Here is a 16,501-nt window from a genome sequence, read left to right on the forward strand (position 1 = left end):
CAGTGAAGGCACAAATATATGGCTTAACAATTTTTAGAAGTAAAAACAGAGGATAAGCACTGCTCTTTTATTTTGAAGTCAAAGCTATTTCCAGAAGAGTCATGAATGGGAGCATGTGAACAAGTAGAATAGAGATTGATGCTCAACATACATTCCATTGTATGAAAACACTCTGAAACGTGCTATTATTCTTGGTCTGCAACCCTCGCTAGCAGGGCACACTGAAGAATACACCCAGACCTGAAACTCAATTATGCATCAAATCTATTGGTTTCATTCAGTCACAATGTCTGAATAAAATCACCACTTTCCCTGAATAAATATGAATATTCAGAAGTATGCTATTAACAAATATTATTTATTTATTTATTTATTTATTTACAATATTTTTAGCTGCACCATTGCCAGTGGCTTCTGTACTCTTTCTAAGAGATTATTTTAATTATATTAAGCACTCATGTCAAGCTTCAGAAGGTTCAAAGTACTTCACATCCTGCTGTAATCTTTACAATTATGGTTGGAGGCATGTCAGTTATACCTACGGCACATAAATGGCTGAGAGATTGCAGTTCACATAAGACCATCTAAGAATATTACGTGAAAGTGGAGTCTTAATACCTTGTTTCCCTGAAAATAAGACAGAGTCTTATATTAATTTTTGCTCCAAAAAAGCATTAAGGCTTATTTTCAGGGGATGTTTTATTTTTTTCATGTACAACAATCTATATTTATTCAAATATAGTCATGTCATTCTGGTTGCTGCATAAGAGTGGAAGGTGGGGTTTCACCTAACTGGGGCTTATTTAGGGGGTATGGCTTATATTATTAGCATCCTGAAAAATCAAACTAGGGCTTATTTTCAGGTTAGATCTTCTTTTGGGGAAACAGGGTAGGTGCTTCCTAATTCATAGCTGAGTGTTACCTACCATGTTAAAGCAAATTCCTAGGTTAGTCTGACATGTGACTAACCACTATTAAAATAATATACGGAACACGAGACCTCTCAAATGGGCAGCATTCTGGAACCACATTAATTTGCTTTACAGAAAATTCATCATTTGAATGATTTGTTCCTACCCAGTTATAGCTAAAACATAGGTTTAAGGCATTAAATGTTATCTGTCTTCATTTACAAAAAGAGATGAAAATAAATCTCATGAGAATAGAAAGAGATAGAAGTTCATTTTAAATGTTCTCATAAGGTTAGGAAAGTGAACAGAAATTTTGCAATTTTATTCTAAGAAATTTGTGCACTACAATTAACTGTGATACTTCCCTCTGCATGAATGAGGCTATAACTAACTGTCCTGCATGTTTTTAAGCATATATTTGCTCTTTTTAAAAAAAAGGAAAGGAAAAATCAACCAGGCCACACTTTAGCCTCATAATCTTAGAACACTCAAGATGCAGAATGAAGAAAATTAAAAAAAGATATAAGTTCACATTCAGATTCAGGGAAGAAGTCACCTGTTGCTTATTGCCTTTTCTTGTTAACATGACAAAAGGCATCGTGTCTCCAGACTCCGATTCTCCTTCCCCACCACCAAGCGGGGGACCTTTCTTGAGCTGGCTCTTGAGATGCAAGGGAATCGCCACATCTAACTGATGTACTTTCACAGACTCCCCGCTCCTCTGCTGAAAAGGCAAGACGAACATAAACTGTATAAGCATTTAGGGACGGGAACTGAATATCCTAATAGGGCTTCATAACATTTGTTGGTTTCAAAAACAGAATTATACCTAGCCTGTTAACTCCATAGCTCCTATTTTTTTTTACCTGTGACTGTAACATCGCAAGTAAGTGTATAGTATCAGGTAATTACATACAGTTGGGATTGGCTAAAGTTCAATGTTCAAAATATAACCAGAGGACATGAAGATTGCTATTGTGTTAATCTGTTATGTGACCCTTTTCCAGCAATGAATTTTATTTTTCTTTTCTTGGCTAACAATGGTTTTTACTGACCTTTCTCGAATAGTCTATATTAATTAATCATGCTCAGATCTTACATACAACACAGTGGCATTTTGTAGAATATTTTCCAGTATGATGCAAGCATCACCTCTAGTTAACGAGCTGGGTGTGTGTATGTTGAGGTGGCGGCAGTTCCATTATAGATTTAAGAACACTGCTGTAATTATTTACAGCAAAGTTGTTCATTTTTTAAATTTTATGCATGCAAATCTCCAGGAAGCTCAACTACGCTCATTTTGTAAAGTCAGGAAACCAAGCCAGAACTTATTTACTGCTACTATCATGATATGTACTACTTGGGTTAAGTTCGCAATATAGTTTTGACTTAGATTTGAATCCCCATTCCTCTGCTGAAAAAGCAAGATAAATATAAACTGTATAAGCATTTATGGATTTGAACAGGTAATATATTTACAACTTAGGTTCAAATTGAATTATATCAAAGATTACACTAAAATCAGAGTATAAGGAGAGCTCTTGACTTTTGTATTATTTCCTTCAGAACAAAAAATAAATATGCTAATTTTATATAATCAAATTCTACAAAAAAGAGGATGTAATTTGAGTCATCTCTTGATTTAGGAGAAAGATGAGTATTTCCTACATAACCCAGTAGAAGCATTACAAATATTGCCAACGAATAGAGGGAGAGGAGTGACCACTTTGATATACAGTACTTACCACTCACTAAGGCTGGAACTCTAGTGGCGGCTACTCCTGGACACATACAGTATGGTCTACTACCCATAGCATGGTAACTTCAGACTTGTTTACAGAAATGCTTATAAACCCACAGCTACCTTTATAAACGTCTGAGAAACTTCAACTAGTGCCACTGCAGTTAGTTGGCTGATAATAAAGCACAATTGTCCAATTCTGAACTTTTACTAACAGACCACTTCTAAGCAAGATTCAAAGTGGCTGTGTGGTACTTTCAAAGCATTATGCATCTTCAGACTGGAATATTTGACATATATTATGATGTGTACGTCCATATGTGTGGTAAGATCTACAACAAAGACCTTTTGCAGATGCTTCCACCAGGTTGCAGGGGGAAAGGGCACTGCTAAAAACACCTTTGCTAATGTGATGCACTATTCCTGCAATGCTTTACCAGCATGCATGCATTTTTTTACACCAAACGTCTTTGTATTTTCTCAAATTTTTGAGAAATGAATCAAACTGTTTGTAGACTATTTTTTATCATTTCTGTATCTCTTCTGCTACTGCTATTTCATTACTGGTATTTTACTGACTGTTTTCAATTAAAGTGGTTGTCGCTGCTCCTCTGAGAGTATTTTGTCAAAAAAATGTGTTAATGGTTGAACAAGAATGTCACCCATATCCCTATGGATAGAATGGAGGATGCCTCATTAGCTTGACTTCTAGCTTGGGCCAAGTAGAGTTTTCAAATACTTTACAGCTAGAATCCAAATGTTTATGGGAACATGCAAAGAAGTATATTATTAAAGTTGAAAATGGGTCTTCAGGCAGATCACAAGAGTAAGCCATCCAATTCAAGTTACTATGAACCAACCAATACCTGTAAATTTTCCAGCATCATTTTGTCCAATGCCTGAATGAAATCTTCATCTTCAGCGCATGGGACACGCTTAAGTCCACCTCCTTTAATCATTACTTCCTGATAAATAAAGAAAAACTATGCTATTACATCCTCTTGCTTCCTGTATACAGTTGTTTCTCATTTAGGGATCAGTTCCATCTGTGTAGTCCCTAATGGCAGGAATGTCTGGATTGACAACTATCATTTCCAAGAGGAAATAAAGTCAGTGTTGTTGTGGAACTTCTCTTTAGTATAATAGTTAACCAGAGTCTGTGAAGTATTCTTTCATAAACAATATAACCAGTAGTTTCCCTTGTCTTCTGATGGAAAACAGGACTTCAAAAGCATTGCATCTGACTGCTGTTCCTAGTCATTTTAATTTTATTCCTCCAACTGCAAGCTTCATAGCCTATCAGTAGTTTCATATGGAAATCAGCTGGCATGTAGCAGAAAGTGTTATAAAAACAATTCTACTGAACTATATCATTCACTTAAATATGAATCAATAACTCTAATTATTGGAAAGTTTCATTCAAATGAGAGGGGGGAAAGCACAGAACATTGTAGTTCTCAGTTCAGTAAGGACTAATACCAGCCATTGTTGATGCATAATCAAGTTCCTAAAACATAAAGTGGTTGGCTAGTTAGAGGCATGCTATTCACTCAGACCCTCTGATATGTAACTTTCTTTCTGATATAGCAATACATGTTCAGCACTCTCCACTACCTTTGAATCTGCCCCTTTTAAACTGCAAAAGCAGACCCATATCTTATATCACCTCTGAGAAACACTCAACTTCCAATCCTACACATGGAGAGGACACTTTCACACCCAAAGTGGCCACAACTTGTTTCATTCTAGGGTAATGTGACCAGCTCCACCAGACATTCTCTGCCATCATTAATTCTATTCCAACACAATACACCTATCTCCTACATTTGGGTAAACACGGCTTTAAAGCCAGTCATTGGTATTCTTTATGTGAGTGTAAATACAGAGAATGGAGTAATTCTAGTGAACAATTCATTTTAATAAAGGGAGAATACTGCCTCTCTGGCTCAGAGCATTAGGCCATTACTGGAAACTTTATGTTTGCCTTCTTTCTACAGGAGCACATAAGCTACAATAAGAATGTAAGGTTTTCCTCCAATTCTTATATGCCCATCCAGCTCTTCCCTCCCTCCCTCTCTAATGTGGTATTACTTCAGAGTCCTATATCTGAACTCAGGGTGACTATGTATAGGTTCTTTATCTACATTAGAACAGATTATGCACCTAGTTTCTCATATTCTTGTAGCCTGATATGTGGATTGATAAGTCCAAGCAAACTCATTAATGCCTCCTTAGTGTGTGTGCAATGCTTTTGCTACTAAATAGTCATCACACAAACAACAATACAGTACATACAGTATTCTCTTCATCAGTTTCATTCTCCTTATTAGAATCTGTGAGATAATCTGTATTTTCTTCTTCTTCCTCTTCTCCCTCTTCATCATCATTGTCAGAGCCTTCCTGAAATATGAAGAGTTTCAATATCATAAGCTATATTTTAGCATAACTGATATAAGCTGCTATTTTGATTTTGTATACACATAAATTTAAACATACATTTACTATCACTGTTCTGAAATATGCCCCACTATCAGTTTTGGTGCTCCATATCCAAATCCATATGGTTCTCCATATCCAAATAAATGTACCCCAGCAAAGCTTGAGTGAATATTTATTTGGCTCTTTCATTACTAAGCTCAAGAGGAAGACACAGAAAATTCTTTAAAAGTTCCATTACTTTATGGACTACAATGCGCCAAGGAAGGTAATCAGTTAAAAAAACTCTGTCTCTTTTATATACTGTACATGCTAATCTCTGTGTCTTTTATATTGGTACCCATGGGAAGAAGAAGCAAGAACAGCAAAAGAGAAGGCAGAAAAGAGGAAGGTCCTGAGGGAATGGCTTGTTGACACACACACAAAAATTGCTGGATGTTGACATGAACAGACTAAATGTACATGGCACTTAATGTATCTGATATAGATTATAGGGCCCTTGTAACCAACTGAATGCTGGAGATCAAAAAAAGTGATGGTCTTCGTAACCTTGCTGACTGGTTTGGTCTGTGTGAGTTAGGATGGTAGTTTTCTTCTTGGCTGCAGTTTATTCCCACTAGCTAGGCATTAGATGAGTAGGCTGAAGAAATGGGGGGAGGGGGGCGGATTTGACACTGTCTGAAGTCCTATTGCATAAGTTTATATCCATGCCTCGGGACAGAAGAAAAAGATGTCTCGATTCTATTGGTTTCTCCTTTCATCTTCCACCAGATTACACTTTGAGGTGACTCTGGGTGAGGGCTACAAATTACCAACTATATTGCACAGTGCAAGTATGTGCCAAACTGGAGTCCAGGCACTCTCCTCCTACAGTTTCAATTCTACTTCTCAGATGATCAGAGCTGTGATGAGTTTCCAGTGTGGGTCACTGATTCCTGAGATTCTCAATATTGCAGCAGTGTATTCCACACATGATCTCACTATGGTAATTCCAATCAGCAAGTCCACTTATCTCCTACTACAGAAGGTCAATTTATTCTGCAAATTCAAATGTTCAATCAAAGAGAGTCTAGCAATGAAACATGAGCTGGTAGTTTCTGGAATAAAATTGTGTAACTTCTCAAGTTGTGATGATAGTGGAGACTTGAGCACAGTAGCTATCAGTCTTTTAATCCCCTCTGAAACCTTGATCTAGGTAACTGCCCACTTTAATTAGTAAACAGCTAAAAATCCCACACTCCTAAATTATAGCTAAGAAAATCAGTGGTAGAAAAAGAATCACCTCTTCTTCAGGCTCATTTATTTCACTTTCATTTCCAGACTGTTCTTCTATTTCTACTGCACCTTCCTCCTCCTCTTCATCTTCCTCTAAGTTTTCTCCTTCTGTCACTGAATCTTTGGACTCTTTGTCATTCACAAGGCCTAAGAAAGGGAAAAAAGAAAGAATTGTAAATAAGTGCATTAAGGAACATTCGAACACTATGACCTAATGTATAATTGCTTGGACAGTAATCCCACTGAAATATTCAGAGAAAAACGTAAGGGTTCAAGTTACAAAATCTGCAGGGTAATGTTTAGTAAGAAGTTACATAAGTCATTATTATTAACACACTGGCTCAAATATTAAACTCTAAAAAGTGCTATTTTTTCAAGTTTATTTCTGGAGTACTTTAAGAAACGAGCGATCAATTCTGACTAAAGATGGGATATTTGTATTTGTCTGCCCTTTGGATCCACCCTCCAGAACCAACCAGTCCACTTACTGCTCACAGTGTGCCATGCACAGCCGCATGCCAATCGCAGAAGTAGTCCAACCAGCACTTCCCTCCCTCCCTCCCTCCCTGTGCTGCTGACCACTCCGGCGAGGAGGTGGGATAATGTGTCTCCCTGCCCACCTGCTTCCCTATCAATTGTTACACCTATCCACAATCCTCTATACAATCCTCTATAGTTGGAAGCTGGGTCCAGCAGAAGCAGAATACTGTACTTTTTAGTTTAGATTCTGATCTAAACAAGTCTTTTAAAGCAGGGTGGATAATTTTAGTGAGAGTCCAGGGGTCAACTCCCCCCAAATCCATTATGAGACATATTCTACATTTGCTTGCTTTTTATCAGTGGTTCCCAATCCTGGGTTCCCAGATATTCTTGGATTAAAACTCCCAGAAGCCTTCACCACTAGCTGTGCTCGTCAGGATTTCTGTGCATTGTAGTCCAAGGACATTTGGGGACCAAAGGTTGGAAAACACTGTTTCATGTGGTTTGTTCCAGCTGCTGTCAAATCTTGTACCATGATAAGACAGTGAATTTTGGTAGTGTCGTGTTCAGGGGTGCTGTGGGGGCACAAAAATGGCTGTAACGAGCTGAATGCTATTTCCAGACTGCTACTGCTGTGCACCCCTACATTAAGGTACAGAGCATGTGCACAGTAAATCAAATATACCTCTTGGATGCATACCCAGTGGGACACTTGCTACTGCCTTTGTACTTACTCCAAGGCAGGCAGACTAGGGGCAAATTAGCTATATTACACAGTAGCATATTTGAAATTATATACAGTATTTCAAATCAACAAGATGCTCTGTTTCTTTTTGATAACCACTCAACAACAGGGAAAGTGATATATAGTTTAGTACTGAAGTGATAAGATTCTAAACAGAACCGATGTGGGCAGAAACATGAATCTATACATAAAGTATCCAAGTCTCTCTGTCACAGCTAAGAAGTAAAGGGGAAAAAGAAATGAGTAAAAAAACCAAAATATTACAGCACTTTAAAGGCTAGGATATTTATTTCAGTGTAAGCTTTTGTGGATCAAACTCCACTTCTTCAGATACACTTTGTATCTGGACAATCAATCTGGAGTGTTTGTAGAAGTGGATTTTGATCCATAGAGCTCACAGTGAAGTCTGTTATAATCTTTAAACTGCCACAACATTTTGTCTTTTTTTCTTTTACTTTACCCCTTTACTTTTGTCAGTATGCTGAGACAAACTACTGCTAAAGGAAGCAGTTTTCGAAATATGCCTATCAGTGAAAAAAATGAAATGTGCTGATGTCATTTTAAAAAAAGGAACTGATTATCTAAACATGTCAAAGGAATTCTGTGATTAGTCAGCCAACAAATGGCTCGTGGATTTTTGAAAAACAGATTTTTCTTAAAATATCACATATGTTTTTTGGCTTTATTTCTGGAATTCAAACACAGGTCCAGCTTAGTTTCAGTATCTGCAAACTATTACAAGTAGGAATGGTTACATCTGCATTCAGCTTCTCACCACAAATGAAACTTCTATGTTAACTGATCTGGTTTCTAAAGCACCAACCTACCACTCCTTTTTTTTTTTTTTTTTTTTTTTTTTTGCTTCTCGACTTTGTTTATATGGCCATGCCCTTTACAAAGCTGTGTACATCAACATACATGTAACTCAGTCAAATCACTGCACTGTGCAAACTTTGTTTTGTGCTATCATGAAATGGACACACCTCTTTGTCACTGGCTGGAATCCAACTGATGGAACTGCATCCATGCAAGGCTGATGGCATAATCAGGTGTGTACTTTTATTCCTAATTTAAAGCTTTCTATTTCCTCCCATCAAGTCCCGAGGCATGGACATAAACTTACGCAATAGGACTTCAGGCAGTGTCAAACACCCCCCCCCCTTTTCTTCAGCCTACTAATATAATGGCTAGCTAGTGGAAATAAACTGCAGCCAAGAAGAAAACTACCATCCTAACTCACACAGACCAAACCAGTCGGCAAGCTTACGAAGACCATCACTTTTTTGATCCTCCAGCATTCAGTTGGGCCCTATAATCTATATCAGATACATTAAGTGCCATGTATTGCGTTTAGTCTGTTTATGTCAACATCTGGGAATTTATTTGTGTGTGTGTGTGTGTGTGTGTGTGTGTGTGTGTGTGTGTGTGTGTGTGTGTGTGTGTGTGTGTGTGTGTGTGTGTGTGTGTGTGTGTGTGTGTGTGTGTGTGTGTGTGTGTGTGTGTGTGTGTGTGTGTGTGTGTGTGTGTGTGTGTGTGTGTGTGTGTGTGTTTTTTGACAAGCCATTCCCTCAGGACCTTCCTCTTTTCTGTCTTCTTTTTTGCTGTTCTTGCTTCTTCCTCCAATGGGTACCAATACAATCCTCTATTTTGTAACCCTAATTACCACTAAAGCTGCCAAGAGGAATTCCTCATCTCTATCCACATCTAAATGAACACCTAAACCTTATCTGTCCATTACAAGTAGTCCAAACAATATTTATGTCAGCCAATGAGGATGTTTATAGATACTGATTTATATCAGAACCAGCTTGATAGACTAGTATTCCAGCTGCTAACATCCTTATGATATATTTCACAAAAACAACACTTGAGTGCTACACTATCTTATTCAGAGACAGTTTATGATTATGAAAAGTACTATAAAGTCCAAAAATGCCAAAGAGGCAGCAATAATTTCGCCCTTCCATTCGTGATGTAACATTCTTACCTAGTTTCACTAAAAATTCCCGTTCCAGTTCTTGCACCTGCCTAACAGATTCTTCAAGAGAACTGCAGAGTTTTATCTTTGGTCTCAGGAGTTCTAATGTATCACTAATCATATAGTCAATGTCTATAGGGAACGGGTGATCTTTTGTCCATATGTCCAGACTTTTCTTCCACCAAACATATCTCTGGAAAGAGAAAGACAATTGCAAAGTGAATATAAGGTGTCTACTGCACAGAATACGGTAAATATGTGAACTGTGACAAGCATTTTCCCCTAGTAATGAGTTCTTAGTTATTTCTGTATCCCTCTGGGTGGATTTTCCTTTTATGTATGGGCATCACTCCTACTATTTCCGAAAGAGCTGCTCTCACTCATTTCTCTCTGCTCCTCCGCATCCATCTTTGGAGAACTGATGTCAGCCTTTTGGACCCAAACATTAGCCTGGCTCAAAGATGGCTGAAGCGCATAGTGCATGTCAGGAATGCGAACGCCCAAGATGGTGGCAGGATTGAAAAGTTGTTGCTGCCATGGCAGTGGCACCTGATGTTCCGCCTGAGTCTCCCACTCTTCCGGGTGCAGCATCAGCAGCACAGTGAACAGAGAGAGGACCTGAGCAGGAGACTAAGTCATGATGAAGAAGGAGAACCAGGGAGAGAGGGCCCAGGGGCATTTCCTTGGGCTTCAGGGGAGAGGTCCTTCACCCAGAAGGCTTTGGGGGTATGTGGAGAAATGAAAGGAGGGTCACTTCCACATCAGAAGAAGTAAATTAAACTCAAAAGTGTACCACAATTTCTTCCTTCTCAAATTTTATAGGGTAGATACAGATTTACAGCCTACCTATAATTATGCATTATTACCTTAATATTAATAGATTAGAATTATATTCTGAAAATAAATATATTTTAATGTATGTACCCTGTTAAAAATGCCTTTCTATGCAAATACGGTGGTGGGACACAGGTAACTTGGTTATTAGAAAAAATTCACAACTCCTTATTTACTGGTCTAGTAAATAAATACAGTGGTGCCTCGCTTAACGGGCGCCCCGTTTGACGATGAAATCGCATAGCGATTAACTTTTTGCGGTCGCTTTGCAATGTTCTCTATGGGGAAAAATCGCTTTGCGATGATCAGTACCGTTTCGCTTACCGATCATCGCAAAGCGATGATTTTTTAACAGCGGATTGGCGGTTCCAAAATGGCCGCCGGACAAAAAAAAATGGCCACCCGCTGTGTTTAGGGACGGATTCCTCGCGTAACGGGCAGCAAAAATGGCTGCCGTATGGAGGATTTTCGCTTAAAGGCGAGTCTGAAGCCCACAGGAACGCATTGAAGGGGTTTCAGTGCATTCCTATGGGCTTTTTAATATCACATAGCGATGAAATCACTTTGCAGCAATTTTTGCTGCACCGATTATCATCGCTATGCGAAGCACCCCTGTATATAAAAAACATATCACCACCTGTGTCAAAGTATTATCTCTTAAAAAGATGGAAAACTAGTATTAGTGTGGGTTGAGTGTACTGGGATGTACACAAGAAGCACAATATCCTTGATAGCACAGAGAGTCAATGGCAACTTCACTTACGGCTTATGGTGAATCCATAATGATTTACTGGTGCTGCGTCTATTTGCAAGTTGTTCCACTGATTTCTCTTCTCTACTGTTTGTTTCTATGGCATCTGCCAACACCACTGTCACTTCACTTATTTCTCTGGAAGTTGAGTCATGGCAAATGGACTTCTTTCTTATTAGGCTAAATGTTTTGTTAGAAGGACAAAGGACTGGGGGTGAGTGAAAATCCCACTTCTGCAGTCCTTCTCCACCCATGATCATGGGCCGTTAACGGTAATTAACAGTGGTCTTTCTAGTATGTGTGGTCCTGATCTTTCTGCGGATAGATCAAAAGGCAGCATGATAAATAGGAGACAGATTGTATCTAAGGCCTCCACCCCTGTTGAGTGAGGGATTTTCTGTATGCACATGTATGGCCTCCTAAACACTCCTCTTTTTTCCTTCTTCTTTTATTTTCAGTGCTCTACATTTGAGAAACCAAACAGCCACTAAACAGGAAAATGGCCTGGCACAGGAGGGGCAATGCCTCAGGACCACAATCAGCAGTGTGGCTTCATTTGAAGGACAAAAGACACTCATTTGATGATCAAGATCTACTTATCTTGGACTGAGAAGATAGGTGCTTTGAGAGAGCGTTCAGGAGGCCATACATGTGCATACAGAAAATCCCTCACTCAACAGGGGTGGAGTCCTTAGATACAATCTGTCTCCTATTTATCATGCTGCCCTTTCATCTGTCCCTAGAGAGATCAGGACCATACATACCAGAAAGACCATTGTTAACTACCATCAACAACCCATGAACCTATTCAAACCAGGGGGAAGTGAAACCAATGTGGAGGATTTATCAGAGATTTCCTACCCACTCTCCTCAAACTTGGGTGAGCAGCGAAAGGTTTCAACCTAAGTCCAGTTGCCATGAATCAATTTCCAGATAACATCACCTGGATGATTGAGAATCTTCACAGATATTTCACTTATTTCTGTTTTATTTAACTACTCTTGACTATCTTCTCCATCTTTTTCGTTTCCACCACTCTTCTCATACATAACCTAACTTAATTTTCAATTAAGTCTGCTTCACTTGATTTGTACTGAGCAAGTGTACTACCATTAGTAGTACCAGAAAGTGTACTACCATTAGTGTACTACTAATGGTAACTTGTATCACATTTCCTTCACAATAAATGAGACTACTTACTCTACACCACACTTTAGCTGCACAACTTTATTTCCTTCCTACTGCAATTCAGCCTCCTGTTTGTTCTTTGTAAATGACTTGCTTAATTCTCATAGCACTGGAAGGCTTTGAAAAATAATTTCTCAGTAAAGTTGCCTCTTATATATTATTTCTTTCCAGTTTTCTTCTACCACAGTTAGCAACTATCCCACTGATTTCTTCTTGGCTTCCTTACTATCTTTATCCCTCTGTCAACTTTTATTGTCTCTTCTCGAATATAAGTCAATGATAGTTTCTAAACTATCAAGGAATCTGCTTCCAAAACATAACTTCAGCTGGAATCCTACTGGTGTACATGTGAAGTTTGTGTAACTTGTTACAGATAACTGATGAGGTGCCAGAGCCCATTTTAGTTGCACTATCAGGTGCAAGCACATGATTGAGACATGCTCCAACACCTTGTCAATCAGCCACAATTCACTGTGGCAAGTTACACATTCCTTGTGAAAATAATAGTAGGATTTTGCCATTTGTCTAGTTAATACCCAAACCTCTCATTCATTTTTAGAGGATCTCTCCCCTTTAAATATTCTCATTAATTTGACTGTACTGAAACTTCTTTGCTCTTTTATCAACATACATATCCTATACATGAATTTTTCAGTGCTCTTTGATGCTACAGTTGTATTGAGACTTTCCTGCAAAATGGGTGCTGTTTCTAATTTTTCTCTACCCTACTTCGAAAACCCAATTTCCATTTCTTTGACCTCTTATTTAACCAAAATACATTAAACTGCTGATATGAAGTTGATAAGAAATCCTCTAAATGCAAAAGATCTCAAGAACAACTTATTTGAATTAGTGTTTCCCATATTAAGTTATTTCATCGATGTTTCATTAAACTTTTTCACTTTTGCTTCTTATAATATGCAACTTACTAAATTGTAAACTTTTGGACAAAACTCCCTTTTAACTACTTTTGACACTGTCTAGTTCATTCTAGCATACAGTGGTGCCTCGCTTAACGATTGCTTCGTTTAACGATATATTCGCTTCGCGATGGGTTTCTTTGAGGAATTTTCTGTATCTTTAACGATGTTCTCTATGGGGGAATTTCACTTAACGATGTCCGTTTTTGCTCATTTAAAACTGTCTTAAAAAGTTTGAAACCTGTTTTAAATGCTTGGAATAGTTAGTCCACCTTGTGAAACCTATGCACACTTAGTTTGGCTTTGTTCTGAGTCTTCGTTAATTGTTGCTGATTTTTTATTTTTCCCTCATTGAAAAGCATTGGACTGTCTGTTCAATGGATTTAAATGGGGAAAACAAAAAATCACCAAAAATTAACGAAGACTCAGAACAAAGCCAAACTAAGTGTGCATAGGTTTCACAAGGTGCACTACCGATTCCAAGCATTTAAAACAGGTTTCAAACATTTAAGACACTTAAAAATGAGTGAAAACGGACATCAGAAAGCCACTGAAATGCATTGAGTCGCCTTCAATGTATTTCAATAGCTTTCCGATGGGGGAAACATTGTTTCACTTAGCGATGTTTCCTATGGGGATTTTCGCTTAAGGACGGTAATCCGTTCCCATTGGAACGGATTAACCGGTTTTCAATGCATTCCTATGGGAAATGGTGTTTCGCTTAACTATGTTTTCTCATAGTGATGTTTTATTTGGAACCAATTAACATCGTTAAGCGAGGCACCACTGTATATAGCAGAAGCAAAACAGCTTTAAAGACACTGTTTCATATTGAATGCAAAGGCTAACTCTGAAAATAAGTTCATATGAGGCATTTAAGAATCCTATTAGCATGCTGTCTACAGAAATGCATAGCAACTAAGCATAAAAACAAAGTTGATCATTGCATCAACAAAGATACATTTATTCCTACCTGGAAATACACCAAGAAGCAGTCAAGCTTTCGTTTGCTAGACCCCCTGTCAAAGTACTGTCCACAAGTGTCAAGGATGGTGCAGACTAGTCTAATTCGGAAAAGATGTTCTGGAGGATCAAGTGGGCTAGGAGTGCCATCTGAGTTCACACCAAATGATGTAAATGAGTAGAGAGTTCGAAATATTACTGCTGATTCTACCATTCTGTAATTATATAGCTCACCCAGGAACTTAGCACTGCTAATCCTCCGTTGGTTAAACTTTGGCTGATTAACCTTGAAACAAACAGAATGCCACTGGTTAACATACATACATCTGCCACAAGAGAAAATGACCACATGAAGGCCTCAGTTTACTATGCTTATAGGACAGAAATATCTTGCTACTTAGATCTTCAAGCAGTTCTTAAAATTATTTAGGTGGTAAGTTAAAGCTAAGAAAATTGAGACTGTGTTAGGACTATGGTTCATAACAGACAAGCAAGAGCTAGTGGAGTGGACTGTGTACAAGACTTGCCAATACGGACAAAAAAAAAGCTGCTAGACATTACAGAAACATGACAGGAGACCGTTCAATTTCAGATAAGCTGATGACCTTTTTCAATAACAAAGATTTACAAGCAAAATGTAATGAAAGCTTGCCAAAGGGGGGCGGGATGGATATGTCAAGGTTTTATACCTTCTGTTTCAAAGTATTAGAACAATAATGGGGGGAGGGGGGTTTAAAAGAAAATTGCCCTAAATCTGCCCTAAAAGTAAAGTACTTTTATATTTGCAGCATGAAAACCCTATTTACTAACTGTTCTTTGATAACTGCCTATTTCCAGTATACACAGGAGATATGAAAATAGTAAACACTGCCATCTGATGGGTAACTGGAATAAATACATGCAACTGGCCGCTTGTGAGCAACGGCAAGGATGTCAAATTGTTTATTCTTCTGCTTATGGTCATATCATAGTGCTATTAAGCAATCAGAGTAAACAACTGTAACTAACAAGTGAGGGGGTATTTGCTGCTTCACAGAGAGTTAGGGAAACAAAATTTAGAATATAAATAGAATCATAGGAAAGAAGAGGCAGCTGCGAAAGGCATCTTATACAATGAGACAAGTAAGGAAGCAACTCCAATGAGTAAACAATAGCTTTGATTTAGACTGAAAAAAATTAGCACAGGTGAACTGTATTTAAAAATGTTTTTCTGGGTGTCTTAATATACTTACAGCTAAAAAATGCTTTTTGCCTTTTACAATTCTATTCTTAAGAACATTGATGTATTTTACAGATGTATTCTCTGCCCTTTTGAGCTATAAACTCTTTTATTCTATATGGCTGTTATTCTAACTAGAACTGAAGATTTGTATTTGAATATCCACAACTTTTTATCATTTTAAAACTCCAAATCTTGATTAAGATATGTGCCTATTGTTTTACATAGCTGTAAAACCTGTGGATTTTATGTATATGCACCTATAGTTTTTTTCCTCACAGCTGTAAGACTGTCTTCAATATATTTTGAACTTGCTATTTTGAAATACGGAATCCAGAAGCTATATATAAGACTAAGCGCTTGTAAAATTAGCAAGTTTGGAGTTGTCTGGAATTATTGCAATAAAGAACATGTTCATATTGAGCTTCCCAGATTAATTTTGAAATGCTTGTCAATTGTTGTCTGATTTCATCCTGAAATTAACCCTTTACTGGGATGTCATTTATGATTAATCATAGGCTTCTGTTATTTGCCCAGTAGATGTACATTTAAATTGGCTTGTAAAGGAAAAAGTATAGATTGTCTCACAGCAAGGTCTCATACAGGGTCAGTTTCAAAGGGATTTATGGACTCAGTTTCTCATCAGAACATAGTGATACAAATACATTAAGAGTAAAAGAAATATAAACATCTATTTTATGTAGTTAACTTTTTAAAAGACAAAGAGTATTTTACCTCCATTCCTAGTCGAATATCCTCTAGAACACCATCCACTACATGAATCCCAACATCCTCTTGGTAAAGTACCAGACCTGCTAAAAGGTTGGCTACACAATGAATGCTATTATATTTCACATTCCAGATATTGATCATACAGCATATAACATAGTCTTTCACTTCAGGATCATGCCAGGGCAACTTGCGCATCTGTCTCAGGACCTGGACAAAATATTTTAAAATGTTAATTCAAGAAGAAAAAACAAAGTTGGACACTTTACACATAAATATACTGATTCTTCATTAGACCTACATTCCTTTCATTATGTGTAGATTAAGAAAA

General features: G+C 37.8%; 1 protein-coding gene across 10 annotated transcripts in view; it reads right to left on the reverse strand.

Annotated features, from left to right (window-relative positions):
• Positions 1-16,501, reverse strand: part of UPF2 (UPF2 regulator of nonsense mediated mRNA decay) — a 65,958-nt gene that overhangs the window by 8,878 nt on the left and 40,579 nt on the right. For 6 of the 10 annotated variants that reach the window (XM_078394260.1, XM_073000775.2, XM_073000774.2 and 3 more), the window contains 7 exons: positions 16,177-16,380; positions 14,233-14,508; positions 9,576-9,759; positions 6,371-6,510; positions 4,948-5,052; positions 3,519-3,617; positions 1,468-1,635 (listed from right to left, as the gene is read on the reverse strand). In XM_078394260.1, coding sequence (XP_078250386.1) covers positions 1,468-1,635; positions 3,519-3,617; positions 4,948-5,052; positions 6,371-6,510; positions 9,576-9,759; positions 14,233-14,508; positions 16,177-16,380 — 1,176 coding nt within the window. The remainder of the gene's footprint in view (positions 1-1,467; positions 1,636-3,518; positions 3,618-4,947; positions 5,053-6,370; positions 6,511-9,575; positions 9,760-14,232; positions 14,509-16,176; positions 16,381-16,501) is intronic. The other 4 variants (XM_078394261.1, XM_073000776.2, XM_078394259.1 and 1 more) reach the window with 1 other exon arrangement.

The sequence above is a fragment of the Pogona vitticeps genome, chromosome 5 (assembly GCF_051106095.1).
Source record: "Pogona vitticeps strain Pit_001003342236 chromosome 5, PviZW2.1, whole genome shotgun sequence".
NCBI classification, from domain to species: Eukaryota; Metazoa; Chordata; class Lepidosauria; order Squamata; family Agamidae; genus Pogona; species Pogona vitticeps.